We start from the raw sequence: 10,657 nt of genomic DNA, 5'->3' as shown, positions 1-10,657 counted from the left end.
GTGGAGTTCCTGGGGTTTAGGTCCCCCCAGGTGCCGTTGTTGAGCTTTTCAATACAAGAAGCAAGCGTAGATCTGGAAATATGGGATGTCTAGAGAAGAAATAAAACAGCGGACCTAGTACAAGAATTTTATAACTACGTAAATGTAAAGTATGGGGAATATGTTTACATATACACAGATGGATCAAAAGATCCAAAAACAGGAGCAACAGGTGCAGCAGTGGTGGTTCAGTCATCATATCACAATATCAAAAAGAACATCAGATCATTTAAACATATATGCAGTGGAGATATGTGCAATATTACTGACAATAGAATGGGTGGAGGACAGGGTGGACAGGAAGACAGTCATATGTAGTGATTCCGTTTCATCACTCAACATAATTATCATAATATCAGGGAAACATCCAACTGGTCCATGTAGCTGTGGAGAGAGACAGTGGAGCATGTGATGGTTGCTTGTCATGGATATGAAAGGGAGAGGAAGAGATGATAGCGGGCTGTGGAAGACAGGAAGAGTGGAGAAGAGTTTCAAGAGTAGAACAGAATGTGGGAAATGTAGAGAAGGGAGGAAAATCATTATGAGATATCTAGTTTTAACTGGGTTAATAAGATTAGTGCTGTCAAAATTAACGCGTTAATTTTGTCGATAATTTTAAGAATTAACGCGTTAAAAAAAATTAACGCAATTAACGCGGTTTTGTTTACTTCCGGGGCGGCCGCCATTTTGGATGTGGCAAAGTAGATCTTTGTTTCCCAGATTATTAGTGTGTGTGTGAATGGGTGTATAAGAGGCATAACTTAAAGCCCTCACGGAGACTGCGCCCCTGTGCCCATAGCTAAAACCGGCCCTGCTTGTATTGTTTACGGGCAGATCTGCCACATCCAATGGCGGACGCGGTAACGTATCGCAGCAACGGACCAACCTGCTCAGTGAGGCGTCTGTGTATATGTCTAAGTAACACGACTTTAACATATCACCTCAAAGCAAAACACCCAGTCACACTACAGGAGTGTGGCACTCCTCAGTTATTTCCTCTTCTGGCTTTTTTCTATTTGCACTGTGCATATGTGCACCTTAAGCCAATAAAATGAATGAATTTAAATATCTTTCTCTGTGTTTATTCTACATTAATTTGATCATTTTACATAAATAAATATACATTATAAGCTTCAGTCTCAGAAAAATGCATTTAATTTATTGATACATTTATTGATAGATTAATCGCGATTAATCGCGATTAATTACATACATTTTTGCGATTAATTAGTTAATTTTTTTTAATCGATTGACAGCCCTAATAAGAATACAACAAAGAAGAAGTAAAGATAAAGTCCAGAAGAGGGCGGTATAGGCAACAATAAGGATGCGGACTGCCGTTAACACCTAAGCAGAAGAAGAGACGGACACACAACACACACACCCCCCCCCCCCCCCCCCGGAAGCCCTGACTTATGACAAAATGGCGGCATGCGAAGGGAGCAGTGGTTCTGGGCAGCAGCTGGATCCAGATGAGGAACCTCCGAAATTATCTGACCTGCTTGATCGTGGCTGGAAGATATTTGAAGAGGTAGACAGTACAAATGAGCCTCTGAGCTCAAGCAGTGTTCAAAGCAGGGTGAAGTGTGGCATACGCATGCTGGAAGAAGCGTCTGCAATGGTGGCTCAGCTCGACCTGTTCAGCCGCAACGAAGAGCTGGATGAAGTCTCCACAGCTGATCTGAAGTACCTGCTGCTGCCCGCGCTGCTAGGAGCTCTGACCATGAAGCAGAGCAGCCGAGACAAGCGGCTGCAAACAGTTCAGACCGCTCAGACGTACTTCATGGACTTCCTGACGAGGTGTAAAGAGTACAACGTCTCCCAGTTTGACCTGCCAAAGCCCTCCAATGAAAACACGAGCCCCAACGGAGTCTCTGCAGCCACGGTGAGTGTGTGTGTGTGTGTGTGTGTGTGTGTGTGTGTGTGTGTGTGTGTGTGTGTGAGGAGGATGCTAAAATAAATGTGCTTTATGAGGCAGGTTGTGTTATGCTCTAACATTTATCAACAAAGATTGAATGTAAACAATGAGAATGAATCATTTCTAGGTGGAGGATATGTTTGAGTCACATGACACTGTGTGTAGTGTTACCTGTTCATCACAGTGCCTGTGGGAACAAACTGCTGTCAGTCAGACAGCAGTTTGACAGGAGAAAAGGTGTTGAACACACCACCATAAATCAAATCAAATCAGATTTTATTTGTATAGTCCAAAGTCACAAAGTACATTTGCCTCAGAGGGCTTTACAATCTGTACAGGGAGTGACACCCTCTGTCCTTAGACCCTCGGTTCCAGTGAGGAAAAACTTGCCCACAAAAAACCTTTAACAGGGAAAAAAGGTGGAAGAAACCTCAGGAAGAGCCACAGAGGAGGGATCCCTCTCCCAGGACGGACAGACGTACAGAACAAATCAGCAGAGACATATTGTACATTTACAATGACTGTCTGTTTGTTTTATCTTTAAATAACGTAGGTGGACGGGGGACAGACACAGTCTCTATACTAAAGGACTGGGTGGGCAACTGCTCTAATGGAGGCGCAGAGAAGCGTGTAAGACTGCAGCTCTGCTTCCTGGTCTCAACTCTGGGTTGTCGACATGGTTTTGGTCAGCTAATAAACTTGGCCATGTTTCTAGATATGAGCGCTGCTCCATCCGAAGTGGGATGGATGCCGTCTCTCCTAATCAGACCAGGTTTTCCCCAGAAAGGTGTCCAATTATCTATGAAGCCCACATCGTTTGCTGGACACCACCTCGACAGCCAGCGGTGAAATGACGACATTCGGCTAAACATGTCATCACTGGTCACATTGGGGAGGGGACCAGAGAAAACTACCGATCATTACCACCGACGTGAATAATAATGTTACGATATTGTTTTCTTGGTGGAGAAACTTTTGTTGTATTTTGTTGTTATTCAGGTGAATCTTAATCTCCAGCTCAATTCACAAATCTTTGATTGGGTTTAGTAATTGACAGGTCCAGCAAGTTAGTTTTCCTTACCTGGAGCCAGCCAGTCTCTTTTATATTAAGTTTTGGATTGTTCACCTGTTAGAAGGTCCATCTTCCATCCTCATTGTCCTTGTGATTAGCAACAGATTTTTATCAAGGATTTCTCAGTATATACAGTGCTGCTCATAAGTTTACATACTCTTACAGAATGTATGGTTTCTTGCCCATTTGTAAGAAAAAAAAAAAGGAATGATGACACAAAAACCTTTTTTTCCACATGTGGTTAGTGTACAGTTGAAGCCATTTATTGTGAAACAAATGTGAGAACTCAATTTAAACCAAAACAACAACAGAAATGACCCAAATTACCCTGATCAAAAGTTTACATACCCCAGTTCCTAATACGGCGTAATTCCCCCTTTAACATCAATAACAGCTTTAAGTCTTTTGTGGTAGTTGTCAATGAGTCTCTTAATCTTTTCAGATGGTAAAGCTGCCCATTCTTCATAGCAAAAAGCCTCCAGTTCTTGTAAATTCTTGGGCCGTCATGCATGAACAGCACGTTTCAGGTCTCCCCAAGGGGTTCAATAATTATGAGGTCAGGAGACTGAGATGGCCATTCCAGAACCTTCACTTTATGCTGTTGTAGCCACTGACTGGTTGATTTTGCTGTATGCTTGGGATCGTTGTCGTGCTGGAATGTCCAAGTACCCCCTGTGCGTAGCCTCCGGACTGAGGAGTGTAGATTTTCCTCCAGTATTTTTTGATAACTGGCAGCATTCATTTTGCCATTCACTCTGACCAAATGTCCCGTGCCTTTGTAGATCACACATCCCCAAAACATCGGGGATCCACCACCATGTTTCACTGCTGGAATTGTGTACTTTTCATCATTGTTGATGCCTCGACAAACATAGCGTGTATGGTTTTTCCCAAAAAGTTCAATTTTGGTTTCAGTGGTTTGCATATTTGAGATGAGATTCTTTGTGGCATTTGCGTAAAAGTGGCTTTCTGGCAACTCTACCATGCAGCCCATTTTTCTTCAAGTGCCTTCCTACAGTACTGCTTGAGACGTCCACATGACATTCTTTAAGGGAGAGTTGAATTTCACCTGATGTTATTTGAGGCTTTTTCTCCGCATCGCGAACAATTTTCCTTGCAGTTGTGGGGGAAATTTTGCTTGGTCTACCAGACCGTGGTTTGAACAGTGCTGACAGGCATTATTAACTGTTTGGCAATTTTCTTATATTCGTTTCCTGATTTGTTCAGTTGTACTACCTTTTCTCGCAGATCCTTTGGCAGTTGCTTTGCTTTTCCCATAATTCTGCATCCACATGAGTGATACAAGGGTTTCTCAGGAGTCCAGCAACTCACTGACTTTATACACACCCACTAATTACAAGCTAACAGATCACAGGTGAAGATAGTTACCTAATAGCCGTTCAATCCCAATTGTTTCAAGTTAGGTGCAGGTTATCAGACCAAATTACAAGGGTATGTAAACTTTTGATCAGGGTGATTTGGATAGTTTCTGTTGTCATTGTGCTTTAGAGTAAGATATTTCACAATACATGGCTTTGGCCAACCACTATCCAAGAGTGAAAGAAAACATTTTGAGTTATCATTCATTTTCTCTGAGAAATGGCCAAGAAACAAAACATTGTGTCGCGGTATGTAAACTTATGGGGAGCACTGTATATCATGAGAAGAAACAACTCCATACCATGATACTTCCACAGCTGGTTGTCATAGTACCAGAAATGTGTACGTTGATACAATACCAGTATTTAAAAAACTACCTTATTTTAGTGTTTACTCGCAAACTACTTGAACTACTCCTCACCTTACTCTCTCTTCTTACGTACCTCTAAATGAAACACTATCTGTGTTTTCAACATAATACTAGGTAATGTGGATAATGGGAGCAGTAATCAGTATCATTGCTATGTAGTTCAATAATGTGTGTGTGAATGTCTTGGGAAAGCACTTTGAGTCTACACGGGTGTTTCCTGTGTGATGACATTCAGACGTGTGCAACTATCCATCAAGTACTAACTCAGCTGATTCTCATTAGGACGGGTTTGGTACTTTTTCTTCCAGTATTCAGGTTTTTCCTGCATCATTTCACTTTGTTGTACAAACCTTTTTTCATGGATTGGAATGTTAAGAGTTCTTTATCTGTCTAGTTTTATTGAGTTAATATCAATGTCATAGAAAATCTGTTGAAAAAAAATGTTGATATCCCCACTGTACATGCTACAAATAGAACAGAGGACATGTGGACAGAGATGAGTAAAGTTTACAAAAGCAGACAGTTTGTTCGTGCTGCTATTTATCTGTATCAAAAGAATCCAAACACTTGGAGCCATTTCAAACCACCTCTGCAAAATGCAATGCAACTCAACAGCACTACAGCAATCACTGAACATTGTAACCTCCAGAAGGTAGAATGCATTGCAGGGCTGTAGCAATAGACCAGGTTAATTTTAGCCAGGTTTACATAATAAATTAGCAACTGAGTTTATATTCAGACATATGAGTAATGGAAAGCAGCTGTGTAGGGAGGTGACTGACAGGCAGTTGGCTGAACAAACAGAGCAGCCCTTGAGTTTAACTCTCTGGGACTGGTTATTTATTAGGGCCCGAGCACCGTCAGCGGTGCGAGGACCTATTGGAACTGAAGGAATTTTTCCGTGTTATTTTAATTCTCCGTCTTCTGGGACGAATTACGTGCTTGTAACGTTTGCGAAAAGTCACAGATTTTTGCTGGTGCGTCGTGCCTGTGAAAAAATTCGATAATTTGGTGGTCACGTGCATTGGTGTTGCAAAATGGCTTTATAGCGCCCCCCCTACAAATTTTCAAAAACACCAAATAAATGGAGTGACTTTGGCGTAGGACAACAAAATTTGGTACAAGCGTGTGTCATACCGAGATGCACTAAAATGCTTATGGACACCATGGTGCCAGATGCACAGGAAGTCGGCCATTTTGGGTGGAAGTTGCGTTTTGGAGCCATTTTTTCCACACCTCGCATATGATCAAACTCGTCCTACACATTAAATGCTAACGGCTTCAAACTTGGCCACGTTACTCTTAAACCATGGGTTGAAAAGTTGAATACAAAAAGTTCGAGGTCTCGCCACTACTTGCCACAAAACACAAAGTTGCATATAACTTGTGGATACATTGTCCTATTCTGACCAAACGTCATAGGGTGGACACTGGATACGGCCTGAACGCGTACATATGCTCATACTCAGCTCACCTATAGCGCCACCTGCTGCTGGTTTGGAAATGTCACGCTTCACATGTCAAGGTGTCACGCCTATCTGGATCGCTGCAGTGTCATCAAATTAGCTCATGTAGGGCTTCAGGACTTGGTGATGCTTCCTGGTGAAAACAATGACGCCACCTCATACGGTGTGGGCGTGGCCAGGTGGCGAAAGTCGTGTGATGGCAATTGCGGTTTGAATACCTTTTCATCATCACATGGTCATAAAACTTGGCACACACGTCCACCCTGACAACCTCGTACATATGTGAAGGGTATCTTTTGTGGGCGGAGCTAAATGGCTCTATAGTGCCCCCTACAAATTTTCAAACCCCCCCCTGCCATTGGGGATACTTGCGGCCTGCTCTACACTTGATGGACATCTGTGCGATGCGAGTTTGACGGCGTCCAGCGCCTACCCCATCGTGCGCATGTGCGAGGGCCCGTGCTTGCAGCTTTATTAATAACAACAATAACAAGAAGAAGAATTATTATTATTATTATTATTATTATTATTATTATTATTATTATATCTGTGTGTGAATTAGATATGTAGTTTAAAAGAGCTTTGAATGGTCAGAAGACTAGAAAGGAGATATATAAGTACAGTCCATTTACCATCATCTACAACAATTTTTTAAAAATTATATTTACTGTTAAGTATGTGTATATTAGTACAGTGCAACATGTGTGGACGTTTAATTTAAGTTGGTGTTTAATTTGAATTTTTTTGTATTTTCATACAATACCAGTCAAAAGACATGAAAACTATGAAATAACACAGATGGAACTGTGTGGGGAACAAAAGTGTAAACAAATGAAAGCCTGTCTTCGTTTTTATTTAGGATTCTTCAAAGTAGGCACCTTTGCTTTGACAGCTTTGTACACTCTTCTTCTGTACATTCTTGGTCACATTCATGAGGTTGTCACCACAAATGGTTTTCCAACACTTGAAGGAGTTCCTGTACGGAGATTTCTGGCTGCTTTTTCTTGTGTTCCTACTGATCTCAACCATTTAACTGGGTTTGGATCAGGTGATTGTGTAGGTCAGGTCATGTGATGCAGCCTGGAGGCATGTTTTGGTTCAAATGATGGTCCCACTAAGCTCAAACCAGGTGGGATGACACGTCACTGCAGAATGCTGTGGTAGCCATGCTGGTTAAGGCTGCCTTGAATTTTAAATAAATCACCAGCAAAGCACCTTCACACCATAACCCCTCCTCCTTCATGCTTCACTATGGGATGCTTCACATGCAGATCATCATTATCCGTTCACCTTCTTAAAGACATTGCGGGTAGAAACAAAAATCTCAGATTTGACTCATCAGAGCACAAAGCACATATTTTCACTGGTCTAATTCTCTTCTCATTGTTCTCCCATTATGTGGGCCTGATTCACACAGCCTTCTCTTGTCTTAATTAAATTTGTCTATTTAAGTGTCACTTACAGAACATGCATCATCAATGCCAAACTGTGATGTGTTCTTCCTGTTCCAGCCTGTCCCCTGCTCATCAGACCTGGTTTCCATGGCAGCACACAGACAAGCTAAGATTGAGCGATACCGTCAGAAGAAGGAGCTGGAAACCAGACTGTCAGATATCCGGAAGGCTGTGGACAGTGGACAGGCCGACGATGAAGTCAGCAGAGATTTTTATCTTCTGAATGTGCAGAGATGGGTCACTGTGTGTCTGGAAGAATTAGAAAGTATTGAACAGGAGGTGGAGATACTCAAGAAGATGGATGGTCTGAAGCAGGGTGCTGTCAAGCAGCCAGCTCAGCCAGTCAGGCCTCCCATGAAACCCTTCATCCTCACCAAGGATGCTGTACAGGTGAGACTGTGTGAGGAAGTGGTGTAGGGGCAGCGAGTACTAAACAAGCTACATGAAGTAATGAATGAATGAATGATATTAGTTCATTACAGATATCAGTAATAATGGATCAAAAATGTGTACATACAGCAACCCTGATGATGTAGGAAGTGTCAATCAAACTTTTTGTGAGTGATAAGGTTTATACTTCTTAATTTAAAAAGTTTGTTTTTTTTATAATCATTAGACGCAAACAAATGGTTTGCGGTTCTATCCCTGGCTCCTCCAGTCTACATGTCGAAGTGTTCTTGGGCAAGATACTGAACTCCCGAAGGCTGCGCCATTAGTGTCTGAATGTGAATGAAAGGTTAGCTCCTAAAACTGATGAGCAGTTGGCACTTTGCATGGCAGCTAATGCCATCAGTGTGTTAATGTATGTGAATGAGATATGTAGTGTTAAAGCGCTTTGAAGAGCTGTCCAGGAACAGTCCATTTACCATTTACAGTAACTGGGTTGCAGAGTCTTGGCCCGGGTATTCATAAAGTTTACATTACATTTCAAGATGTATCTCTCATAGATAGCTAGCCGATGAAGCTATCTATAGCTTCCTGTTCAACAAAGATGGTAGCAACATTGCCCCAAAGTTCATATTCTAAACAAAGAGCAGAGCAGATGGTAAGAACAGGCAAAACATAGATTGAGGCTGACACACAAAAGAATGGCCAAACAGGATATGGTGGGTAAAACGAGGTGGATTTATAATAACCCGTTAGCATCACAAAATCACAGTTGAACATACATTGAACATTTGCAGAAACCTTCAGGGTGAAGCAGGCGTGGTAGTAAACACAAGGGAAACAGATGAAATAATAAGTTTCAGGGCACTACATCAGGATTCTGTGTGGAAAAACAGTACATTTCTACTATATTTTTATCACATGGTACTAATCAAGGTACTGTATAGTAGTACTACTAGTATTACGATGTTTGTTAACATGCTGTGCAGCAGTATGTTTATAGAATGTGTTTTTCATTCACAGGCTCGAGTGTTTGGTGCTGGTTACCCCAGCCTCCCCACTATGACTGTAGATGACTGGTATGAACAGCACAGAAAACATGGAGCCCTGCCTGATCAGGGGATAGCGAGGAAGGTTGTTGTGGATGAGGACACTGATGCAAAGGAGAGAGAAGAAGAAGAAAAAGAGAAAAAGGCTGAAAATGATGATGAGGAGTCTTTGCTGAAAGCTAGAAACTGGGATGACTGGAAAGACTCTCATCGCAGAGGTTATGGAAACCGCCATAACATGGGCTAACTGATCCCAAAACTCTAAATAAAGTCTAAATAGACCTGGATCTGTCTTCATTTTACTCCTTATCAGTCCTGGAAGTGGACTGATCTTTAAAATATGTGAAGGTCACCAATCCAAGAAGAAACACAGCACCACTAACACACCTGTTTAGTTTATTGATTGGTTTATCTGCAGGTAAACACTAGAGCTCATTTACTCATGTCATGGACTCAATCCTCTGGGACCACCACCATATTTCTAAATGAGTTTAAATTAAAGTCTACAATTTGGCTGGATTGAATAGAGCCCTGCCATGATGCCAATGTTTCTGCTCTGTAGTATGTATTGCCCTAACACTGTCATTGGAAATAAAGAGACTTCTCAAACCATTACGCAGGAGAATCAGTGTGTACCCAATATGGTAAGAATTCTTTACAGTTTGAACATGTGTATGTTCTGTTGTGACTCTGCGATGAACAGTGATGGAGGGTAGAGCATCTTCGCCTTCAGTCATGTGAATCTGAATATGTGGTCAAGGTTTGGATACAAGCGGGATTTGAATTCTACAGATGATGATGGTGAGATTGCTCAAACATGTACGTGGTTTAAGGAAAAGAGCAATATGAAGCAGACATAGGCAAATACAGTGGTCAAGAGCTGCAGAGTTACTGTTGAGCTCCACACACTACACACTAGTGCTATAGATCAGAGGGAGTAGGCTATTGGTAACGTAAGCAAAGGTTTCAAACACTCCTAACATATTGGTCAGTTATCTAGCCACTAATTAATGGTAAATTGCAGTTTTGTATGATGGATGTGTTGAGCTAGTCATTCCAAATCACATTTAATTGGATAAATTAATGCAATCGCTCCTGAACGCTATATAAATAATTAACTCTATATAGTAATTAGTGATTGAAGGATTAAACTCTATTTTAGTCTTCCAACCACTAATTACATCTACATAAACTGATGGCACAGCTTTTAGGGTTCAGTGTCTTGCCCAAGGGCACTATGACATGCAGAATAGAGGAGGGTAGCAGGCGTTCTGTTGTACCTCCACAGCCCAGATGCTGTGGTTTTGTGGAGGTTATTACAGACTCTAAACTTATCTCATGGTAATAACACAATTAGAGCATATATAATCACTTCAAAAACACATCAAACATTAGTTGACTCTGAGAAACTGGTTAACACATTCAGTACAACCAGGCTAGGGTCTGTAATTCTCTTTAGTGGTTTAGTCAAACTACAGAAAAAGCTTCAGCTAATTCAAAATATATTACAGAACATAGAGTA

At 41.5% G+C, this 10,657-nt stretch overlaps 1 protein-coding gene across 1 annotated transcript; it reads left to right on the top strand.

Moving 5' to 3' along the window:
• Positions 1 to 1,442: 1,442 nt before the first annotated feature.
• Positions 1,443 to 9,750, top strand: igbp1 (immunoglobulin (CD79A) binding protein 1). Its single transcript, XM_010755952.3, has 3 exons — positions 1,443 to 1,924; positions 7,757 to 8,089; positions 9,110 to 9,750. The coding sequence occupies exons 1-3, from the start codon at positions 1,463 to 1,465 to the stop codon at positions 9,380 to 9,382; spliced, it is 1,068 nt and encodes a 355-aa protein (XP_010754254.1). The 5' UTR covers positions 1,443 to 1,462; the 3' UTR covers positions 9,383 to 9,750.
• Positions 9,751 to 10,657: the final 907 nt, after the last annotated feature.

This window comes from Larimichthys crocea, chromosome I (genome assembly GCF_000972845.2).
Source record: "Larimichthys crocea isolate SSNF chromosome I, L_crocea_2.0, whole genome shotgun sequence".
NCBI lineage: Eukaryota > Metazoa > Chordata > Actinopteri > Sciaenidae > Larimichthys > Larimichthys crocea.
This window is presented reverse-complemented; position numbering and strand designations above follow the sequence as displayed.